This window comes from Ambystoma mexicanum, chromosome 3q (genome assembly GCF_040938575.1).
Source record: "Ambystoma mexicanum isolate Mex_15411 chromosome 3q, UKY_AmexF1_1, whole genome shotgun sequence".
NCBI lineage: Eukaryota > Metazoa > Chordata > Amphibia > Caudata > Ambystomatidae > Ambystoma > Ambystoma mexicanum.
Window position 1 is genome coordinate 791,551,709 of NC_090926.1, and position 25,187 is coordinate 791,576,895.

Here is a 25,187-nt window from a genome sequence, read left to right on the forward strand (position 1 = left end):
TTTTTATTTTATTGACCCTTTTTTTTACTAACTAAACCCAAAAAAATACATATAAAATAAAACAAATATATATTCGACATATTGTTTTCGACAAAAAGGCATTCGAAATTGTTCATTCGAAATTTTAACTAGATACCAACATTTGCTATTATGCCTAGACAATTTACGGCAGATAATTACATATGTACATACAAATGTAGGTTCGCAAGGTCAGAAGTAACATTACATGTCACATTCGTATAGCTCTGTCCACTGTACTGTGCGGACCAGTGGTTTCTGACCTGCAAGAGAGAAGGTCCAGCAGATGTCAGTGAGGACTAGAAAGCTCACAATTGGCGTTGGTGAGCCCAAGCTTGCATGGTCCATCGATGCACATTCCATGCCTAAACATTGCGCGGCACACGGGGGTGGTGAATCTGCCTGGCAACCCCTCATTTCAACCAAATGCTATGGTGTAGAACACTGGTTGAATACTTTGCCCACAGTGCCAGCTTGAAACGCCACCACACATCCTGCGGCTGCAGAACTAAGTACTCAATCTGGTTGCCATTGAGTACTGGAAAGCAGCCACTGTTCCTAGGCCCCGACACCCTGGGGTGTCCACTCTACCTGCAGTGACCTCTGTCCCCTTTGTGAGGTCAAGTGCCAGTGCACTGCAGGGCCTCTCCACAGAAGTTACACAACCTCCACCACTGCATCACCAAGACATGAAACCAGTGCTGGACTGGGAGACCCAATAGTACCAAAAAATAAATCAGCCCACGCTGTCTGGCTCCTCCATGCGGTTGCACTCCTACCACAATGTCCTCCGATAACGACACAGATGAGGGATACCAAAACCTTCTACTGGTAGGCCCCTGCCTCAAGGAACTAATGGGAAAGTAAACGAGGGAGGCTGGAAAGTCTGCGCCCATGAAGTTTAGTCGCATCAGGCAAGTGAATGGAAAAGTTGCTGTGATCCTCCTCATGCTTTTTCCCAGGGTCATCTTAAGCACTTTTGGGGTCCTGGGCACGGACATCTTTGGGGCACCCCTCCACCAAACCAAAGGAATTAAGGGATCAAGAATACTGGTCATGCCCCCCGCTCCACCCGTTGCGCTCACAACCTATAGGTTGATATGCTGTCTTGCAGCATAATAAACACGTTCCCTCCCTTTAAGTCCCCTTACCTTCTTCATTGCTCTAATCAGAATGATAAACAAGTAGCATTTGAAGACCAACATTAGCAGTCTACGAAGAGATTACTATTCTAGTGCATACAGATAATTTTTATCAATAACATCCAGGAAGGTATGCAGCCTGTACTATTAATGCAGGACCGTATGTAAAAGGTACATGTAACCCATAATAGACAGAGAACTCACATTAGCTGCATCACAGAATGCAAAAGTGCTCTTGCATGGATAGAGGAGACCAATTGAAAGGAAGGAGAAAGCATGGATAGTGGATGCAGATTAGAAGCTACTAGGAAGGTGTCTTTATCCAAACAGACTGAGATTAGAAGTGGGATATGGTTTTCTAATAGTGTTGCCATTAGATATCAAAGGAACAAATGCCTGTGGTGTGCGATATAAATATGCTCACTATTAAAGTGGAAGCAACCCTATAGCCAGTGAAACAATGAATATGTCTTTTATGAAGATCATACCATGAGAAGGAAATCACTCTGAAGGTCTGACAATTTTGAAAGGTTTACGGACTAGCAATATAAGACTAAATGAGATGCCCAGGATCACACACTGGTTAAGGGCTGAAGGGGTGAATCTAGGAATTTGTGCCAACGCTGCAATTTTTGCATTTGAACACTTTCTTTTCCAGTTCTTACTATGAACTAAAACAATCTCATTTTATAAAAACGGAATACACAAATCACATTACCAAACAAGACCATTTTTTGACAAAATATTATAGAAGGGTATTATGCAAAATGGGAATGGTTCTAGCTTCATTCTCTCCATCATCAAGGGAAGTATATAAGTACCAGCATACCAATCGATGTGATTTAACACATTTATCTGGGTTTATCTCTTGTATTTTAAAGCTTTAAATACTTCCAAAACAATGGCTTGTGACATTTTCATTTATAAATGTGCATAAAAACCTTTGACTTTTACCAAAAAGAAAACCGTTTTTTAATCAAACAAGCATACGTTAAAATATGCTTGCCTGAGGCCTGCAACAGCTGTTTCACTCTCTTCTGTCTACCGACCCTTCCACTCAATTGGCCTACATAAAAAGACAGATCAAGTGATGGGCTAATGCAAGAAGGCAAACCTCACAGAAGACACCAAAGTAATGTAAGATATATATTTGATGATTTAACCAGGATCACTGTATTGTCTGCTGGCAAATCCAGGATACAAGCAGGAACGTTTTTGTTCCATAGTCTTGAATTTGGATACTTATTCACCTCTTGGACTAACAGTTTATGCCATCGTTGGAGGTGATTGCCTAGGTTTCACCCCATCTGAACAAACCAATTTCTAGACCTTTACCAGACGGATGATATGTTAGTTTTTATAGCATTCCCTATCTGGTGCAGGTACATTGCTGATACCAGCAGATGTTGTTCTGCAAAACCAAGTAAATATGCAGGCAATTATATAAACTTCAGACAAAGGAAAGGCTTAGCCAGCCTTGCAGGAATGGGATATTCTAATTTTGCATATGAATACATATCTCTGCAATGGGTGCTTTACACACTGAGCTAACTTCTGGCCCATTGTGGCACTCAATTTATCAATATGCATTTCATCGTTGCCTATTGCACATGCTCAATATAATTCCCACAGGAAGGAAAGAATGTTACAGAGTTGTGGCGTAAGGAACACACAATCTATGTATACCACAATGAACACAGAAAGAAATACATGATGAATTGATCAAGGCAGCATATTCTTATCAAAACAGAAAGGCAATGGGTTTAGAGCCTCAGCAGCACCCCATAAAATATCTTGGCGTGTGCTATTTAAGACTGGTGAACAATGGAATCTTACTTCTTCAGATCAAGCAGCCTTGTGGGGCCCCCCTCCAAGGTGGGGGCCCTGGGCAAATGCCCCGTTTGCCCTCTCATAAAAACGTCTCTGCTTTTTCCAGCAACCATGAGCTTCCTGCCTCTGAAAGCAGGGAGTGAACCAATAAATGCATACATGTGAAGGCTTGGTCCCTCCAGGAAACATGAGCCATTGAGAAATACTGATGGTGGGTTAGAGAAAGTCCCCTGCCATAGAAAAATATTGCAGAATTGTCTGGCTTTCATCCTATGCATCTCTGGGAGTGAATGTGGTGGCCCAATGTTGTTGCAGATTGTGTCTGGGGCCACCCCTCTTTATAAGTTAGGGGTGGAAACATCTAGCTAAACACACAGCTCTAGCATAGCTTGGATCTTGGCAACACGTCTACCACCAGTGAGCCAAGGAAGCTGCGGCCCTCTAACTCCTACAGTCTTAATTCCCACTCTCTGGACCACAAGAGCTGGCCCTGGGCTAAATCTTCAAATGCGAGTACCTGGTCTTGGAGTGTCAGGCCAGAGGGTCACCAGCAGCCATGAGCACGAAGCACCGACCCCCAGCAGTACCCCGTGCCCCTGGGAGGAGCGGCCGCTCTACTTTGTATAAATATTTCTCCTCGCCTTGTCCCCTCACGCCCGCACGGAAGCTTTTTCTGCATTTGATCCGAGGGCTTCAGACATCCTCCTGTCCCAGTTTCCGGGGCCCCAGAGACTCCAGCTTCTGTGCAGTGCTGACCTTGAAGGTTAATCGCATGACAGCACGAGGGAGGGGCCGGCCTATTAGCATGGTGAGAAATAAGGGGGAGGGGGGAAGTGTGCTCGGAAAAACCAGAGACAAGCTCTAAGCCCAGAGGATGAAAGCAAATCCTGACTGTGATTTAATTTACATCTTCAGAACAATGGCAATGAAACCGATCAGGAAAATAAAACAGCTCGCCACACCAATGTCTTAAATCTTACCCTGCTCTCCACCCCCTCATCTTCTTCACCCTGCCCATCTCTTCAAGTTCAACTGATGTGCTCGTTTCTCTCTCTCACCCTGGGTATTCAACACTACACACCTCCTCATAAATCACTTCCCATCATAGCTCTTTTAAATTGCTGTACATGACTTCTGAATTGATTATTTACACCCTCTCCCCCCATCTCCTACTTGTAAATCATTCACTTATGCGTTGTTATTTTACTGGAATTTACGCTGCACTCACCTGCCATGTGCATGGTCTCCAGGCGCTAGCGGATCTCAAATACTCATAAATCACTACCACCCCTTCATAAATCAGCTGACCCCTTAACAAAACGTTTACACTGCTTCATAATTGACTTACAGCTCGCCATAAATCACTAACTGGCCAAAAAGCCTAAACCCTTCTCGCTTAAGTGTCCCCGGTTGTAACGTCATAGAGCGCTCACGGCCTGGCCAGCCACCTCCTCCAGAGTGTACCCTGGCGCCAATCTTGCTCCCTGTCCCTCATCAATCCTGCCCTACGACTGCCACATGGTGCTGAGGACTCCCCCATACACGCCTTTCGCCTGGTCCTGCCTGATTTTAAGATAGGCCTCATTGGACTAAACTCTGACAACTTTTCAGACATGTGCCAAGCCCTGCTCCTTTAAGAAGTGACACGCGACTCAGTGCGGCTATGGTGTTGCGCCACCTGCACTCTCTGGTTCTATTTTACAACCCTGCAGGCACTTGGGACTTCAGAATATAGTACCTTTATAATGGATTTTAACAAGTATTACACATTCCAATCTGTTTTTATTTTTGTTCCCAGTTTTTTTCTTTTTCCCAATAAATAAAAAAAGTCCTTTACCTTAAATACTGCCAACTTTACCAGCTTCTGTGCTGTGGCATCAAAATCCATGGGGCTTCCATGAGAGAATGGACTTCTTCACAAGGCACGAGGGAACCAGAAGCCCTTCCGAAGGCCGATATAACCCCACCAGAGTCAAAAGCGCATTGTATCACTCAAACCCCAGACCAAGAGCAAGATGGATGCCAGCATGCTCTCTGGCCACCAAAGAAGGCAAGAGAAGAAAACCGTCTCCAAGCACCATTGATCTTTTCATCAAGACAAAAAGAGTTAAAAGTTCTCTGCTCTTATTTGTTCCGAGTTCGGAGACATTCTTGAAGCAACTCTCAAGTCTGAGCTGCTGGTAACAGCTGCCCATGCCATGCTATGGACTCTGAGTTTAGAAGCTGAAGTATTGATGGCCATGACCTCTTCCCCAGTCACCAAATTCTCGGCCCTTGCCTCCAAACTCCTACTGCTGGGGTGGCCCTGATCGTCTGCCTCAGACATATACTGCCCTCCAGGACATCCTTCTGATCACTCTCCCCCTCACTTTCACTCAAGCATGATCATCGCACGATCAAAAGCTCCTCCAACTCCTCCGCCTACCCCCAAACCTGCTTCTCATTTTCTTCTTAAAAATCCTTGAAAGACAACCCTCCAATAAACTCATCCGGCACTCCCAGCAAGCGAGCTTCAGCACCAGTCACATCAAGATCTGCCTTCATGCTACACCTTGAGAATCAGAGATCATCGGGGAAAGGTCCACAGTGACAGGTTGAGCAGGCAGGAGTACAGAAAAAAAGCCAGAACACTGTAATTGTAATTGGTTATTTATAAAGCGCTTAATACCCACTGGTTTCTAAGTGCGGACCAGGGCATCGAACCTGTGTTGCTCTGCGTGGCCTTACTTCCAAGGCGAGCGCGTTGCACCTGAGTTATCCTCCCAACACTTAGGAGTGTCGGTCTTCTACTTGCGTGCCGCGGGGAAAGTTCTCCTTCTTCCTTGTTCACAACTCCTAGACAGCGCCCTGTTGATTGGCCTACTCTGTGGCCACGCTTTTAATAGTTGACTTCCCCACTCTCGGTTGTTTTCCACCCTTTTAAAGTGTGACGCGCACAAGCCTGATTATTAATCTTTTTCTAAATTTCCACCCCCAACTTCCTACTAAAGCAGCACAACAACAGCCTCACTGACACTTATAAAATGTCTTCAAAAGGCCAATAATTTCACATTGGCTGGGGCAAGCAGAAGGGCATGGGGTAAGGTCGGAAACGAGTTGTCTTCTAAAGGAATTTCACACTCTGCAACCTACAGAGCAGAGGGTGTAGCCTTTGCTGTGCATATTTCACCATATTTGCTCATTTGCAGGCCTACCCAGCACTTAGGGGCTGTTATTGTAACCTCTACAGCCCCCTGCCTCCTTGCACTTACCCAGAGCAGCCCTGCCCAGCTGCACTCACTCAGAGCATTGCCGCCCTCATTGCACTTCGCTTTCCCTCTCCCTGGCACTTCCCCCTCTCGCTTCCCCCTGCACTTTTGCGCTGTCGCACTTGCACGATCTGAATGACACAAGGCCTAGTGAGATTGTTTACCCTGTCTTCCCACTGTCTTCCCCCCTTATCTAGCCGCACCAAGAAATACTTGTGTACAGGCGCGTTATTACTTGTGTACAGGCGCGTTATAAATGACATATCATATCATATCATGTCAATATTGTCAAGAGTCCATGCATCACCTCCCGTCTCACAGCGACTGTTAACATAAGTTTCTACTGGTCTCTTTTTGAACTACGTTGCCTGCATCCTTCTCTTTTCTCTCACTAGGCTCTGGGGGTCCAAGCTTCACCATTGGCAAGTCAGTCTGGCTACTATGGGCTCTGGTCTTCAATAACTCGGTGCCAATCGAGAACCCGCGGGGCACGACCAGCAAGATCATGGTGCTGGTCTGGGCCTTCTTCGCCGTCATCTTCCTGGCGAGTTACACAGCTAACCTGGCGGCCTTCATGATCCAGGAGCAGTACATCGACACTGTCTCCGGGCTCAGCGATAAGAAGGTGAGGTATTGGCCCAGGGAACATGTGCACTGCAAGGACATTCGGGGCAAGGAGAGGAAGCAGGCCCGGCAAGATTGGGTCTCGCCATGGTGGTTATTTCACTGCATTTAATGTGGCATTTTCTGTGGGGGGGGGTTACACTGCTTCTACCCCCTCACAAAACCTTCCCTACGTCCGCTTCACAAAAGCCAATGAAAAATATATCCTCACCAGGCAAACAGCATCTGAAACTTATCGAAAAAATGTGGTAAAATGGCCATTCACCACATGCGGTAAAACTGCCTTTGCGAGTTGGGCAGGTACCGCTAAGTTTGTGGTGTAATGGAGCTAGGGTCCGCTTGGGAAAGGTAGCTCAAAGACAAGCTATGTTATGTATATCATTTGTTAAGCGCAGACCTAGCCCCTAACAGTAGCAGAGGGCTGTACATAGCATAGGGGACCAGGTTTACCCATGAAAAAGATGATGAGATACATAGCTGCAGGGATGGGGGGAGGGTGCACATCAAATTACAGGGTACATAGTGCTTGGGCAAAGGATGAAGTAGAAGGGGCACAGCAGTATGTTCTAAGGTAACCTTTAAGTATAGTTGCCAGATAAAGAATCATGATTAGTTTAATCTAGGCAAGTTCTATAACATTTTGAACCAACCATACCGTTTAGGCAGAGTCCAGAGCCAAGGCGATGTACAGTCATGCATAGTGTAAGCACAAGAGTCTGTACTGTTCAGAGCATTTGGGTATAGAAACATTAAATACATTTGCGTCCAGAGGCCGTAGAACAACGCAAAGTAGCCATTGGGTCCTAAAGCCGCAGTAGGAGGGTAGCTATTCATTGTGGACACAGTCTCAGCATCAGCAGTGATGTCAGTGCAGAGGAAGGGTCATTAGTGCACATTCAGGGAGGGGCATTCTTCCTGTGTGCATCCCTGTCTTAACCACGTCTCTCTATATTTAGAAGAAGGAATGACCGAGTTCTCTGGTTTAGCATGAGCCTTGGCAAGCGTGCAACGGGGTGGGCTAGAGTAAGCGGAGAGTAGAGTGGGTTGGGGGCTATGAAGTCTCATTCGTTGTTTGGGGAGTGAGAATGCCAGTTCACGTGTCCCTCTGTTTGTCCCCCAGTTCCAGAGGCCTCAGGAGCAGTACCCCCCTTTCCGCTTTGGGACAGTCCCCAATGGCAGCACTGAGAGGAATATCCGAAGTAACTACCCCGACATGCATACGCACATGGTGAAGTACAACCAGCGGTCTGTGGAGGACGCCCTGACCAGCCTGAAAATGGGGTATGTAGCAACCTACAGCTTTGCACTCTGAGGCATCCCCCCAAAACCCATCACATCTGATCCCCTCCCCAACTTCTTAGGGAGCATGAACACTATCTGGGTACATGATATCCTCCTGCTCCCGTCGTTTTTGTGGGGTTCAGGGGCTGCCTAGACTCTTGCACACCCGAGTAAGCCACAACCCTTCCCCGTCTCCCCAACCTTTTTTTTATGCTCATCTATTGGGGTCAGCATACTGATTTCAGTGGGGTCCTCCCAGATGGATAATCATCAGATAGTCATAGTGTAGCACTAATCCTTTTGTTTGTTGTTATGGTTACCCCAATGCATTTATTAAAAAAAAAAAAAAAAAAACATAATGAGACAGACGACTCAGAATCAGATTCTCATCTTGTTGACTCAGTTCTCCCATCAACATTCTACGTGAAATTGAAGTGCCCAGAAACCACTGTAAAGTGACCCAAGGCACTGTATAACCATGACCATGTCTCCACTGTGTCTATCAGATAAACCAAGGAAAGTCTTTGGTCATGCCTTCTTCTAGTTCATAAATTGGAATGGGCATGGGCTGCCCCATTTACCCCTGCACCAGCGCAATGTGAGGTTCCTTCTCCTCCTCCATTAGCTAATCTCCTAGCCCTTCACCTCACACTCCTAGCCAGGAACCATAACCCCTCTCTCTTTTCTTCCAGGAAGCTAGACGCATTCATCTACGATGCCGCTGTTCTGAATTACATGGCTGGAAAGGACGAGGGCTGCAAGCTGGTGACCATTGGCAGTGGGAAGGTTTTTGCCACCACTGGCTATGGCATTGCCCTTCAGAAGGATTCCAAGTGGAAGCGGGCGATTGATCTGGCGCTGCTGCAGTACCTCGGAGACGGTGAGCTCTAGGTCACACACATGTCCGATGGAGGGGGCGGGGGGAGCTCTAACTCTTGAGAAAGGGGCATTTTATGAATCTATATATTTTGGTGACTGGGATGGTTGGTGGAGTGACGGTGTTACTTTTCAAAATTGAATCTATTTTCTGAAATGAAAAGTACAATTCCCATCTGAGGAGTAACTGTGACTCTCTAATCACAGCTTTTCAACCTATAGATTACTGTCCCAAGTATGACCCCCTTTTGGCCTGATCTTGCTGATAAGCTTCTTCTCAGATCAATGTCCACAACCATTTTTTAAGGCCCAGTCCCCTGGGTGTTAGAACCATACCGTTGTCCAGGTTATTATAGGTATGCTTATTGCATCAGAACCCAAGTGTAATCAGTGTCACTCTCTTAGGACAACACAGAGCAAACTCAAATTGTGTTTTAATATTTTCTCTTTATTTGGGGGTTACAAGCCAAGCAACAGGGATTATGGTGTGTCTGGGTTCCACAGAATGGGTGTTAGGATGTCACAATGTAAACTAGCTTTCCAAAGGCCTTCCTTCTTTCATCTATGCCAGGGGCTAGCAGTCACTCATAGTCTTTGGGATTTGGGTTGTCTAGTACTTCTTTATTGGGTTTCACTTGGTCTTTCTTGGCAGTTGTCATTATTGTTAGGAATAGGTGTTGGACAGCCTGGACTCTCCTACCAGATACCCATACCTGCTATCTTTAGGTTTTCCGACAGGCCTCGGACAACTGGCTGTCTTACAGATGCAAAAGTCAAACAGTTTTGTGTTTCCGCCTCAGCATCAACAAGCAGCTTCGATTGGTTGGCCTTCATCGTCTTGGCTAGTGTATTAGGGCTTAGACCACAGTATTTTTTTCTGCAGCATCAACTCTCTAAAGGCAGTAACATTTGCATGTTGCTTTCCACTTTCTTCCTCTTTCTTCTCTTCCCAACCTCATGTATTCTTTCTCTTCCTCTCTGCCTGCTCATTATTCTACCCCTTTCTACCCCTCTCCATTCCTGCTACGTCTTTTTCTTGACCATTGTTCCTGTTTCTCCCTATCTCTTGCCCTACTCCTGTGTGTCTCCCTTTCTTCCTTCCACCTCCTTAATTCTGCTGTTTCCCCTTCCTACCTCATTGGTGGATCTATTTCCTCCTCATCCAACTATTCACTCCCTTCCCACCCCTTCATCCCTCTCTTCTCCTTATTGACTGCTCTGCCTCCTCCCTATTCTCTCTTTTCACCTCCTCTGTCCCTCTACACTATCTCACATCTCCTCCTCTCGCCTTTACACATCTGTGAGGGACCGGAGGGGGCATCTGTACTTCCACTCTCTATTTGGTAGAGGAGAGGCACAGGGGACCCCAGCCAAGATTCTAAATACGGTAGCAATGGACAAGCAATCAAGGCATAGCTTCTCGGGAGGTGATGCGGGCTGGTCCTAGTACAGTGTAGTCCCCAAGCACCCACAAAGGAATGTCCGCACACTGTATCGGTTAAAACACAGTCTTTATATAATTAATATTCAAGGTTATATACAATATCACAATAACGTATTTTGTACTCGGTTATCTATAATGGCAAATATATACAGTTCTACGTGGTACCACAATTACTATTAGATCTCTTTAAAGTGCATCAACTGTACGGTTAAATGGCACACAAATCAAGTCACAAAGGAAACCAACAGTAGAGAAAAGAGGAAAGCAGTTGATAAGAACAATTAGCCGAAATACTGGTCACTACCGTTAACCACAGCCTGGGCAACCTGTAGAATAAAGATACAAGCCCAGTCCATATATTGTTCACAATAGACTTCCCAATAGTTCTGCAACCCCAAAGTACCTGGCGTTGTAGCGTTCCTCGTCGGGGAATCGACGGCCCTTCTTGAGTGTCCTCCCTTTAAGGCGGGAGTCACAGGTCAGCGAACGTCTGATGGAGAACAGGGTGAGCTACGACGGTGAAGTGGCAGCTTCGTTCCTAGCGGTGCTCGTTGACGGGGATGCGTAAACGTCCTGCAAGGAAGAGGTGTGCGGGGCACCTCGGTGTCGATAGTTCTGGACCGCAAAGAGTTTGAAGAACTGTGGCCCAGCAAGGGCGTCGAGTCGTCAGCATCTCTGTGGTCTTTGGGTGGCAGGAAACCCACCTTTGGATGCTCCTCGGCGCATCAACGGTCAGGCCTTCTCCAGCAGGATACAGCAGCGACAATGCGGATGAGAGCATCCTTGGATTCGAAAGTTGTTAAGCAAACGGGAGCACAGCGACTCCGGTCGGCGACGGCGGTCGTCGACAGTGGCAGACAACAGTCCGGGCGCTTCTCTTTGGGATTCCTCAGCAGTCCCCGTCTTGGGTCGGCAGCCTGTCGAAGGTCTGTCTACCAGGGACCTTTGACAAAGATCAGCTAGTGCACGATGGTCCCTCATAGCTCGACAAGAGGGCGCCTTACCAGGTCCTCTCTGGGTCAGTCCTCAGAGACACAGCAGCTTTCAGATTGTGAAGGAGAGCAACAACAATTCTTCTCGTCCAGCAGGGTTTCAAAGTCAAGCTTCACTCCAGTTACTCGTCATAGTGGACATCAGCTTCTGAACACGATTCCTAGCAGTGAGAGATCCCCAGATAAACTGTTGATCTCCAATTAATTCCGCTGGGTCATACTCAAGCATCCAATCACGACGAAGGGCATTCATGCAGGCAGGCAGCCAATCAGTGACACAGTGCATTCAGGCCATTCACATCTCTCCAGACACTCACAAAAAGTTATGTGTATTGGGACAAGTACCCAGCCATTCAACACTCCACACTGCATTCATACCGGTTTCGGGCAGGGCTGTCTCAGTCATTGTGTCAAACACTAGATACTAGACACCCACAACACAGAATGCGTATTCGTCACACACTCCATTCGCCCAGGTCCCACCGACAGGCGTACCTATGACATACGGTCGTTGGGAAGGCTCCAACCAGTCTGGTCAGCACTTCCCCACACTACCATATATGGAACTTCTACCCAACAGCCAGTCAGGGGGAAGGGACAGAGTCAGGGCTTCCTGGAACTTCGGGAAGATCAAGGTAACAGGCGATGGAAGGCAAGAGGCCACAGGGTTGTACCCCTACCCATGGTTGCCTTAAAGGTATCCCATGGGTCTGTTCACCAAAACCAAAATAGATAGCTGCACTGCCAGTAGTCCCACATGAACTCCTGCACGGAAACACGACAGAACACTCGATAAAAGGCAGTAAAGGACAAGGATACAGAGGACAGAGGCCCTGTCCCTCCGATGCATTTCCAGCATCACAGTCACCGCCCCCCCAGACTAAGGTTAGGGTGCCTAATCTCCCACGAGATAGACATCCTCATCCTGTAAAGGGTTTTGACCCATGCTGAATCAATAGACTGGGTAGATGTGGGTATGAGCTGCCGCCACCCATATTCACGCCAGAATCCAGGAGAACTGCGCAGTTGGCACAATACCACTCCAAAGATACAACCTTCTTGTGGGGGGGTTCCACATAACCACTCTAATGTAAGGATGCCTATCAAAATAATAGCAAAAATCTCCTGTCAAATTCAAGACAACTCAAAAATGGATGCAGTACCGACAAATTTCACAAGGCGGTGCTAGCGGTCTAAACTCTGACAGGAGAACTGGCTGACAAAGGGACCTGAGTCAACTGGACTTCAAAGCCTGTGGGTTAATTAAAAAATCTTAGCCACCTTCTGTTCCCAGAGGCCAAGAGGCTGAGAACTCTTAACACCCCAGAGACTCACAACAGGAGGCAGGATATCACATGGCCCTTCTGAGTGAGAGGGAGGGGGTCTCCCCTTCAGCCTGGAGGAGAGAGACAATAGCCCCTTTCAGTTGAATGGGGTATGTTAATTTTGAGTGTTTCCTGTCAACAGCCCTCTGCCAGCAAGGAGAGACATGTGATCACTGACCCACCCAGACTTCTGGAGGCGGACCCAAACACTTTGGGGAGTTGAATTGCAACAAATATATATTTGATAGAAACAGTGATAACTTATTGTAACCAAATGACAGGAATGTACAACTTTGAGAGTTTGAGTATGAAAAATGCCCTCACGATTTGAGTCCAAACTCCAATTTGTACCATGTTCTGGGGCAAAACCCCGCTAATTATGAATATTGTAGACACTGTATTTAAGCTAGAGACATGGAAAGTTACTGGGATATATGTGGAAGGGAAATGTACCTTTGTATAATTTTTGATGAAAATCCCATATTGCAAAACCCACTAAAATCGAAAATAAATTGCCATTTTTTAATGCAAGCTCCTAGGAACGCCAGATTCGGAACAGAGACTACCTTAAGCAAGGTGTACTATGTACATGTAATGTCAACCACTTGTGTACCTGGGAAATATGTATTTGCATCAGGAATAGATTTGTGTGCACATTGACCAGGGGAGTGTCATTTCTGCAGGTCATAAAAATGACATCACTCTGACACACTATCCCTTCCCAAATCAGGGACCAAAGAATCTATTGACCTATCAAATCAAAAGAGGGGCGGGCTTAGTGATGCTAGCCTCTCCACCCACTTTTTAAAACACATAAAAAGAGACTGCTGGGACAGGTAGAGAGATTCATTTTCCATTTCTGCGGAGCATTTTGACGGCCGACATCCCATCAAGACAGAGACCAGAACCAGGGACCCATAGACTACAGAACTTTGAACCTAGAAGGACCACTGCAAGCAAAAGTATTTGCAGCAGGCTATCAGAATTCAGCAAACCTAACCGAACTATTCAACAGCCGGGCGAGCTGTTTGAATTCTTTGCCAAGAACTTTTGCCGTAACCGCAGACCAGACCCAGACCGCTGTGAGCAGAACCAGAGATCTGGATCGCTGTGAGCAGAACCGGTGCCTGATTGACCCGCCGAGCAGAGAGAACCGCCGCTGGACGTGTTGACCTTAAAATCTGGAGGGCTTAAAATCTCGACGGCTTAAAATCTAAGCTTTCCAACAAGCCTAAAACCTTATACTTTTACCGCAATCGTGATTTACGCACTCGCAAAATTTACCGCGATTTGCGATTTGGCCTGATTTCGTCATCTGTAAAAAGATAGCCGCTTTTTGCCTGAACTGCTAAAATTCGTTTGCAACCTAATAACCATCCCTGAACCATTGTTAGGGCTGACCTGAACTGATTTAAAGTGTCTACCACTCACCCTGAACCTCCTATAGGGAATTAAAAGCAATTTTAGCATTTTTCACTTCCTTGCCACCACATTACAAAGCACTCTTGCCCGTGTTTTAAAAGCATACCTGTTGTCTAAGCTTGCCGGGGGGGGGGACTGAATTCCGTATTGTATTTGATTGTATTCCTGAAGACTGTGTGGGTTACTTCCATCTCCTTGCATTGCATATAGGGGGGGGTGAATTGCCACCAAGGGAAAAGTGAACATATTATCTCTTGTGAAACCACATCAGTTTATTTTCTGTACTGCATTTATTCCACCTTGCATTTCCTTGAAACCATAAAGCATTTCAGCTACCTCATCCTCTATACTACTTCTAAGTAACCAAATCAGTTTACCAGTAGAACATTATCCATTGTTGATCACTGTCATATTTTAAATGTGATATCCAATATTAATTTATTATAAAAGTGTGATAGATATATATTGTTATATTTATCAAATAAACCTTTTAAATTTGCAAAACAGACCTACTTCTTGGCTCAGTGGGGTCAGGGGGATTCTAAGAGAGGGGTGTTATATAAGGGTTGTCATCCAGAGTACATGAACTGGACCTAAAAATATATCAATAAGGGTTTCCCTCAGCATCCCAGACTAGGCATTGACTTATCTGTAGTGTTGAAGTGAAGCCGCTTAACAATCCTGACGATCAACATACCTTCTGGAAAGGCCATCTGCATTATCGTGACTCTTCCCTGGTCTATGCTCAATGGTGAAGTCCAGCCCTTGCAGGCTAATGGACCACCTGAGAAGTTTCAGGTTCTCACCCTTCATCTGCATAAGCCACTTCAGGGGCTTATAATCGGTTTGGACCTTGAAGGTAGACATGGTAAGGTAGGGTCTAAAACGCCTAAGGCTCCAAACTATACTAAAACATTCCTTTTCAACAGTAGCCCACCTAAATTCCCTACCCTTAAGTAGTCTACTGATGAAGATGATCGGATGTTCTCTTCCTTTGTCATCTAACTGGGACAAGACAGCTCCAATTCCGGTGTCGCAGACATCAGTTTGAACGATAAAGGGCTTGCTGTAATCGGGCACACGCAACACAGGTGCCCTACACAGACTTTCTTTCAAGCCATCAAAGGCCCTCTGACAGTGTTCAGTCCAATTAATCTTTCTAGGCTGTTTGGGTGAAGTCAGAGCTGTCAGGGGTGCAGCTATGTTTCCATAGTCTGCCATGAAATTGCGATAATTCCCAGTGAGGCCCAAAAAGGCTCTCACCTGGGTTTGAGTAGTGGAAGTCTCCCCGTCCTGTACATCCTGTACTTTACTGGGGAGAGGTTGGATTTGACCCCCTCCTACCTCATGGCCAAGATACGTGACTTTCCCCTGAGCATTCTGGCACTTGGTGGCCTTGATAGTGAGGTTAGCCCTTTTCAAGGCCTGCAACACCGTATCCAGATGTGTCAAATGCTCTTCCCAGGTGGAACTGTAGACGGCAATGTCGTCTAAGTTAGCCACACAAAAGGCTTCCAGCCCACTGAGCGCATGGTTGACCAATCTCTGGAAGGTGGCAGGGGCATTCTTCAACCCAAAAGGCATGACCCTAAACTGGTAGAGTCCCTCAAGTGTCGAGAACGCCGTCTTTTCCTTGGCATGGTCCGTCAGAGCTATTTGCCAATAGCCTGAGGTAAGGTCAAAGGTGCTCAAGAATTTGGCAGCACCTATCGTGTCCACAAGCTCATCAGCCCGGGGCAATGGGTGCGGGTCAGTTTTGGTGACGGCATTGACTCCTCTGTAGTCCACACAGAACCTCCAATCCTTGGTACCTGCCTGGGAACTTGCCTTGGGGACAAGGACCACTGGACTGGACCAGGGACTGGTTGAGGGTTCAATGACACCCAGATCCAACATCTTGGCGACCTCAGCCTGGATGTGGTTCTTAACTGTATCTGACATACAGTAGCGCCTGCTTCTGACAGGCACACTGTCACCAGTGTCAATCTCGTGCCTATGCCATTGTGTAAGGCCTGGTGTCAAGCTAGCAAGAGACATGAGACTTTGGCTCGCCTGTGGAAAGGCTTGAGCCTGTTAACATGTAATGCTTGAGGGGCTACCCCAGAGGCTCCCATGACAACCAGATAATTGACCTTGCCCATCTTGGAGATTATCCTGAAGGGTCCAGTCCATTTATCTGCCAAAGCCTGAGGTAGACATGGGAGCTCCATCACAAGGACCTCCTGTCCCAGAGTCCAATCCACTAGTGATGCTTTAAGGTCATGCCAGTACTTATTCAATTCCTGGCTGGCCTTAAGATTCGCTGTTGCCTGACCCCATCATCTGTGTCATCCTCCGTCTGAGGCCTAGCACATAGTCGCAGACATCAGTTTGAACGATAAAGGGCTTGCTGTAATCGGGCACATGCAACACAGGTGCCCTACACAGACTTTCTTTCAAGCCATCAAAGGCCCTCCGACAGTGTTCAGTTCAATTAACCATCCTAGGCTGTTTGGGTGAAGTCAGAGCTGTCAGGGGTGCAGCTATGGTTCCATAGTCTGCCATGAAATTGTGATAATACCCAGTGAGGCCCAAAAAGGCTCTCACCTGGGTTTGAGTAGTGGAAGTCTCCCAGTCCTGTACATCCTGTACTTTACTGGGGAGAGGTTGGATTTGACCCCCCCCTACCTCATGACCAAGATACGTGACTTTCCCCTGAGCTATCTGGTACTTGGTGGCCTTGATAGTGAGGTTAGCCCTTTTCAAGGCCTGCAACACTGTATCCAGATGTGTCAAATGCTCTTCCCAGGTGGAACTGTAGACGGCAATGTCGTCTAAGTAAGCCACACAAAAGTCTTCCAGCCCACTGAGCGCATGGTTGACCAATCTCTGGAAGGTGGCAGGGGCATTCTTCAACCCAAAAGGCATGACCCTAAACTGGTAGAGTCCCTCAGGTGTTGAGAACGCCGTCTTTTCCTTGGCATGGTCCGTCAGAGCTATTTGCCAATAGCCTGAGTTAAGGTCAAAGGTGCTCACAAATTTGGCAGAACCTATGGTGTCCGCAAGCTCATCAGCCCGGAGCAATGGGTGCGCGTCAGTTTTGGTGACAGCATTGAGTCCTCTGTAGTCCACACAGAACCTCCAATCCTTGGTACCTGCCTTGGGGACAAGGACCACTGGACTGGACCAGGGACTGGTTGAGGGTTCAATAACACCCAGATCCAACATCTTGGCGACCTCAGCCTGGATGTGGTTCTTAACTGTATCTGACATACAGTAGCACCTGCTTCTGACAGGCACACTGTCACCAGTGTCAATCTCGTGCCTACACCATTGTGTAAGGCCTGGTGTCAAGCTAGCAAGAGACATGAGACTTTGGCTCGCCTGTGGAAAGGCTTGAGCCTGTTAACATGTAATACCTGAGGGGCTACCCCAGAGGCTCCCATGTCAACCAGATATTTGACCTCGCCCATCTTGGAGATTATCCTGAAGGGTCCAGTCCATTTATCTGCCAAAGCCCGAGGCTTGGTAGGCTCCATCACGAGGACCTCCTGTCCCAGAGTCCAATCCACTTGTGATGCTTTAAGGTCATGCCAGTACTTATTCAATTCCTGGCTGGCCTTGAGATTCGCTGTTGCCTGACCCCATCATCTGTGTCATCCTCTGTCTGAGGCCTAGCACATAGTCCCCCACTTGCTTGGCAGGACCTGCAGGGGTGGCCTCCAAACCTTCTCTGATTAAGGCAAGGGGCCCCCTCACGGGATGTCCAAAGAGTAACTCAAAGGGGCTGAAACCAGCACCCTCTTGAGGTACCTCTCTGTAAGCAAACAGCAGGCATGGCAGGAGAAGATCCCACTTCGTCCTTAGGGGCTCTTCCAAAGTGCCTAGCAGGCCCTTGAGAGTTTTGTTATATCTCCCAACCAGACCGTTGGTCTGGGGGTGGTAAGAGGTGGAGAACTTATGGGTTACCCCACACTCTTTCCACATGGTTTTCATGTAACTCGACATGAAGTTGGATCCTCTATCAGAGACAACCTCCTTAGGGAATCTAACATTGGTGAAAATGCCCAGAAGAGCCCTGGCAACCACCTTGGCAGTAATAGTCTGAAGCGGTACAGCCTCAGGGTACCTGATGGCATGATTGACCAAGACCAGGATGAACCGATGTCCACCCGATGTGGGAGGGACAAGGGGACCGACAAAGTCGATGCCCACCCTCTCAAACGGTGTGCCAACCACTGACAACGGCTGCAGTGGGGCAATGACACCGCCTCCAGTCTTGCCAGACAACTGACAAGATGGGCAGGTCCTGCAGTGGGACTCCACTTGTACTCCCATCCGGGGCCAGTAGAAATGGGCAGAGAGTCTCTGCTTAGTCTTCTTGGTACCAAGATGACCAGCTAAGGGCACCTCATGCGCCAACTGCAGTAGGAAGGGCCTGTAAACCTGGGGTACCACCAACCTCTTGAGGGCACCAGGTTCAGGCTTAGTGGGCTTACTAACAAGGATCTCACCCTCTCAATAAATCCGGAATGTCCTAGGCACTTCTCCTTGTGCCTGGGACAGGGCCTGTTTCCTCAGACCATCAAGAGAGTGGCACTCTCTCTGTCCCATACAGATGTCCGCCCGGGAGGGTCCCCCTTCAGCTAACCCGCATTGAAGGTCGGGATGCTCCTCCGGGTTGAGAGCCTCTCCCAGAGGAAAGTCTTCTGGCTCTTCTCCCACAGGAGTTGAGACGGGATTCACCACTGGACCCTGCCCGTCCGGAGCATGGATCCCAATGGGTGCTGTCAGAACAGCAGGAAGAGCAGGGGCTCCCTCCACAGAAGTGGCCGCCTTACTCTTCCGTTTCCTTCATGCCTTGGGTTTCCCCGTCGGCAAGGATACTGGGCTCGCAGCCAGACCCTGTGTGACCTGCGATCGGGTGACCGCCACAGCAGCCATGGGTAAACCATCAGTGATCATCCCCAACACGACCAAATCATTTCCCAACAAAATGTTCGCAGGCACGTTGTCCTGAACCAGGACCGGAAGCTTCGCTGTCTTGACTCCAGTCGTAATGTTGACTAAGGCTACAGGCGATAATTTGGGAGGCCCACCAGCTAACCTGGTGGTTCTCAGAGGAGGACCTACATAGTCCTCTGGCTTGAGCAGGGTCCTGTCCACCACTGTCATGCTTGCCCAGTGTCTCTCAAACCAGTAGCAGGCTGGCCATTCAGGAGGACACTTCTCCAAAACCTACATTTGTTCTGTGGGATAGTCGCCAGGGGACACTGAGGAAATCTCTACGGGAGCCCCGAAGGTGATCCCAGTAGAGGAGGGGAGGACAGTGGCCTCCACCTCAGGTACGGAGTAGGGATAGGTCAGTCTGACAGCCTGGACTCCAAGTGCCTTACCCTTACACTTGGGGTCACTCTTTCAGTGATCCAGAGCCCCACAATCCCAACAAGTGACAGGAGTGTGGGGTATGGTACTGGAACCACTGGGACCTTGCTTTGCAGCAGGCGGACCACTACTCTTACTCCCATCCACAACAGACTTATCCCCACTAGGTTTTTGGGTCTTCGGAGAGGAAGGTTTTGGTTTACCCGACTGTGACTGTTTTTGGGACTCCTCAGCTTTCTGAGAGGCCCCCTTTTCTTTGTCCTTGTCCTTCCCACTGGAGTCATTAGGGGACACCCAGTGAGAGACCCACTTTTCAGCCAACCTAGCCAGCTGAAAGGGGTCCAAACTGTTCTGGTCAGCAACATACTGACGCAGCTCTGGTGAACAGGCTTCCGAAAAATGCTCAAAAAACAAAAGGTGGGACAATTCAACAAACGTTTTCACTTTGTAACCATCAATCCACCCCATCATGTTCATGTGCGCAGCACTCACCCAGTAAATCCAAGACACAGTCTCTCGCTTCTTAAATTCCCTGAACTGTTTAAGGTATTGGGTCGGTGTTTTACCAAACTTGGCAATTAAAGTAGACTTCATGCACTCATACTGACCCCTTTCTTCCACACTCAGTTTCAGAATACAGTCATATCCAGTTTGAGGCACTCTGCTTAACAAACACTTAGCCCAATCTCTCTTATCAACATCATATCATGAATTGCACAAGCCAAATCAGAACCCTCCGCATACACACCAACCAAATCTTTCATAAACTTGGTTGCTGGGGACCTGACACTCTCAGCGGGTTTAGCTGAAGTCTCCACCCGAGCTTTCTCTAACTGAATTCGCTGACATTCAGTGTCCCGGTTCTTGAGTTCAAGGTCCTTATCTTTGAGTTCAAGATCCCTATCTTTTAGCTTAAGATCCGATTCTTGAGCTCCACTTGCTGTGCCAACTCCTCCTTCTTAAGCTCAGCATCTATTTCCAACTTGCGATATTCAAAGGCCAATTTCATCATTAATACCTCAAGCTCCAAGGGATTGCTGGGGTTTGGAACAGAGGCAGCAGGAATGGTGGCATTCCCAGAATCAGATTCGGTGACGACCCTCGGGGTAGAGTCCTCATTGGTTGCATCCCCCCCTTCAAGAGTTTCACAATCGATCTGGTAGTCCACCAGTGCAGCTATCAACTCAGCCCTAGACTTATCCACAAAGTCTAACTCCCTGGCTTCACAAGCACTATGGAGAGCCTCTAAGCTCATCCGAGTCAATTTACAATTCGCAATAGATTCCATTGCTTGTAATGCAGTTATCTTGTTCACAACTAAACCTTAATTTAACAAAGTGCAGATATCCTTCGTAAGTGGCATGGTTATACACTGATTCTTAAAACCATAAGCATCCCACCACTGCCGCCAGTGTGAGGGACCGGATGGGGGGTCTTTACTTCTGCTCTCTATTTGGTAGAGGAGAGGCACAATAGTTCTGCAACCCCAAAGTACCTGGCGTTGTAGTGTTCCTCGTCAGGGAATCAACGGCCCTTCTTGAGTGTCCTCCCTTTAAGGCGGGAGTCACGGGTTGTCAAACGTCTGACAGAGAACAGGGTGACCTACGACGGTGAAGTGGCAGCTTCATTCCTAGCGGTGCTCATTGACGGGGAAGTGTAAACGTCCTGCAAGGAAGAGGCGTGAGGGGCACCTCGGTGTCGATAGTTCTGGACCGCAAAGAGTTTGAAGAACTGTGGCCCAGCAAGGGCGTCGAGTCGTCGGCGTCTCTGTGGTCTTTGGGTGGTGGGAAACCCACCGGCAGATGCTCCTCGGCGCATCGACGGTCAGGCCTTCTCCAGCAGGATACAGCAGCGACGATGTGGACGAGAGCGTCCTTGGATTCGAAAGTTCTTAGGCAAACGGGAGCACTGCGGCTCCAGACGGCGGTCGTCGACAGTGGTGGACAACAGTCTGGGCACTTCTCTTTTGGGATTCCTCAGCAGTCGCTGTCTCGGGTCGGCAGCCTGTCGAAGGTCTGTCTACCAGGGAGCTTTGGCAAAGATCAGCTGGTGCACGATGGCCCCTCGTAGCTCGGGAAGAGGGCGCCTTACCAGGTCCTCTCTGGGTCAGTCCTTCGAGACACAGCAGCTTTCAGATTGTGAAGGAGAGCAACAGCAATTCTTCTCTTCCAGCAAGGCTTCAAGGTCAAACTTCACTCCAGTTCCTCGTCGTAGTGGACTTCAGCTTCTGAACACGATTCCTAGCAGTGAGCGGTCCCCAGATATACTGTTGATCTCCCATTCATTCCGCTGGGTCATACTCAAGCATCCAATCACGATGAAGGGCATTCATGCAGGCAGGCAGCCAATCAGGCACACAGTGCATTCAGGCCATTCACTTCTCTCCAGACACTCACAACAAGTTATGTGTATTGGGACAAGTACCCAGCCATTCAACACTCCACACTGCATTCATACCAGTTTCGGGGAGGGCCGTCTCAGTCATTGTGTCAAACACTAGATACTAGACACCCACAACACAGAATGCATATTCGTCACACACTAAATTCACCCAGGTCCCACCCACAGGCGTACCCACAACATACGGTCATTGGGAAGGCTCCAGCTAGTCTGGTCAGCACTTCCCCACGCTACCATATATGGAACTTCCACCCAACAGCCAGTCAGGGGGAAGGGACAGAGTCAGGGCTTCCCGGGACTTGGGGAAGATCAAGGTAACAGGCGATGGAAGGCAAGAGGCCACAGGGGCCATCTTGTCTCCACCAGGAATCTACCGATTCCAATAACAGGGCCTGGGCATCCCAAAATGGAGGATGCTCAGGGCATCAGTCAATTCAGCATGGAGCTGCCACCAGCCCATACCCTGCTCTGTGGGCCACCCACAGGTGCCCAAAAACTTACACTAGGGGCACAGGGTTGTACCTCTACCCATGGTTGCCTTAAAGGTATCCCGTGGGTCTGTTCACCAAAACCAAAAGAGAGAGCTGCACTGCCAGTAGTCCCACATGAACTCCTGCGCGGGAAACACAACAGAACACTCGATAAAAGGCAGTAAAGGACAAGGATACAGAGGCCCTGTCCCTCCAATGCATTTCCAGCATCACACCATCACTCCCTTACCACGCTCTCTCCTCCTTCACACCACTGTCTCTCCTTTCCTCCGTCTCCACACCACTCTTTCTGGAGGTAAACTCAAGCTCCATCTGGCACATGCACTTCCATATTCCGACCTCCCATACCTGCCCATGCCCCTGTGTCCCTTTCATATCTTGGTGGGAAAGGGTCCACGATGTGTAAAATTCTGACTGTGAACAGCTGTCTTCACAGTATAAGTCATGATTGGGCACCGCCTTTGTGCGCTTCTGACATCCTAGCTGACAGAGATTGGCTAGAGGACTGCCCTGCATCTCCATTTGACAGAGCAACCTGTGTTAGAAATACATGGCGACCGGTCTACGCCTATTCACAAGTTTTGCTGCCTCACCTACTCTATGGTTATCCCCCCTACTTGCCTTCACATCAAAGAAGCAGTATTCAAATCCAACCTTCCCTCCGCAAACAAGAGAGAAAACGGATTTGAAAACCTACTGTTTAAAATGACATTTTGGAAATGGCTGAATAAAGCAATGAATTTGTGCAAAAATCGTTAAATCAGTACACATTTCTATGGGAGCAACATTGGAAAGATACTAGCAGTCATAAGCAATAGTTTGAGTAAAAGTAAAGAATTCAAATTTGAATGGAAGGTTGAAAATAATTCAGAATAAAAATAACACTTGTAAAACTTTACAAAAATGTTGATTCCCGCCTAAAATTTACCAAATGGTTTTTAATAAAAACAGGTGAAATACACTGTCTCTAGCAATTAAACTGAGGGAGATATGAAATGTAGAATGAGAGACGTTTTTAGAAAAATCGGGTAGTAAAAACAGAAAAGAAACTCAGTTTGGACAAGAAAATATTTACCATAATTTTACTCTAGACTCTAAACTAGAGCATGCAGGCTAGAATACCAAAGAGGGACACAGTAAGAGGGACACAGTAAGCTCTGGAGTTGATTCCCAGCACCCGCACCCGCCCTGGCGGAACCAGTCGGATCACTCGAAATAGGATTGATAGTTTAGGATTTACACAAGATAAAAATCCCTAAAGAAATGGCGCTCAGCAAAATAAACCAAGACAGGATTGCAATAAGGATTCTGACAATGTTACAAGTTATTAATTTAAGGATAGGATGGTTTAGAGTTTGGGATAGGGCAAGGCAAGGCAAGGTATGCTCTGTTTTTCTATTATTCCTATAAATACTTACAATCTACTTTAATTTAGGATTTTGTGCCGTCAAGGGTTCTGGTCATCACACGGATCGAGTCTAACCAGGGACAGCTAGGCAAATCTGGTGGAACAGGATCAGCTGGGCCGTTCTGGTCACGGGACGGCACTGGACGTGTGCTTCTGGTTACTGGATACTACCGATCAGCGTAATGACGAGTTTGCAGCAAGCATCCATCTAGTAGCAGCAAGCCAGGCTGGATCAGGATGCTTACCTTGGGTTTTTGGGATTTTTTTAGAATTTGAGGCCTAGCTGAAAAGGGGTTCAGCAATGCATAGGCCTTGGCTTTGCAATGAAAATCTGGAATCAGGATTAAACAAGATGAAGAAATCAGGAACAGGACGCCACACAGGAATTCAGGAAGAAAGTCAGGAATCAGTGTCTGTTGTGTGCTGTCAGGTACCCTTATTTATCCTGCCAGATGACATCACTACAGTATATGGTAGGGGCCGGCTTACTACCCACACCCATAATTCTAGGATTGGGCAAGGTAGAAGTCTCCTCCTACCTCTTCGCTGATTGGATAACAGAAAAAGGATGTCATGTTTATGGGGTTATTTTTACAATGTCTAGAAACCTCCCCTGGCTACTGGAACCAAAATCTAATTTTCCACAAATACACATTTATGCACTTATAACCTCTGAGAAAATCAGATACACAGGTTACAGATTTTGTGCGTCATATTTCAATCCAAATCCCAAATCTGTGGGACCTGGTTTTGACTTTCTGCTATATTTTGGCAATTTTAACTATGAAAGATGTGGGCTAAAATTCCCCAATTTTGTACAAAGATGCGCGTTTACCCCTGGGATGTGTCTACAAAATGTTATGTTCGCAAAAACAATACTTTCCCCATAATCTGTCATTTTTTACAACTTCTGTTCCTTTTGGCAAGTTTTCAAAGAAAGAGCATAAAATTAGATTTAGAACTACCAACTTTTCATATTTCTCCTAATTCTTGCTGCAAAGTTAAACATCTTTTAAAGTTCAGTTACAAAATAACCTTTAAAACCAAATGTCACTTGATCATTTTTTTACTTTCAACAACTGTAAGCAGTTGTCAATTCCTTTGAAGCAGAATGAGGGGCTGTTCTCTTGATTGAAGGTTATATTTCCCCTCACACTTGAGAGGTGAGCGTTTCAACCTGCTATTGTCCCAGCCTGGAGCAAAGACGAATGTCTGATGAGCTTGGGAAATCCCTTTGTCCTGGTGCATTCAAAGTCCTCCAAGCTAGCAATTAGCGCTTTCCTGTTCCAGAAGTTTATGATGTGTCACGCTTTCTCGGGGCT

At 47.4% G+C, this 25,187-nt stretch overlaps 1 protein-coding gene across 4 annotated transcripts in view; it reads left to right on the top strand.

Annotated features, from left to right (window-relative positions):
* Nucleotides 1-25,187, top strand: part of GRIN2C (glutamate ionotropic receptor NMDA type subunit 2C) — an 853,359-nt gene that overhangs the window by 789,972 nt on the left and 38,200 nt on the right. For all 4 annotated transcript variants that reach the window (XM_069654855.1, XM_069654858.1, XM_069654856.1 and 1 more), the window contains 3 exons: nt 6,634-6,863; nt 7,983-8,143; nt 8,836-9,023. In XM_069654855.1, the coding sequence (XP_069510956.1) occupies nt 6,634-6,863; nt 7,983-8,143; nt 8,836-9,023 (579 nt within the window). The remainder of the gene's footprint in view (nt 1-6,633; nt 6,864-7,982; nt 8,144-8,835; nt 9,024-25,187) is intronic.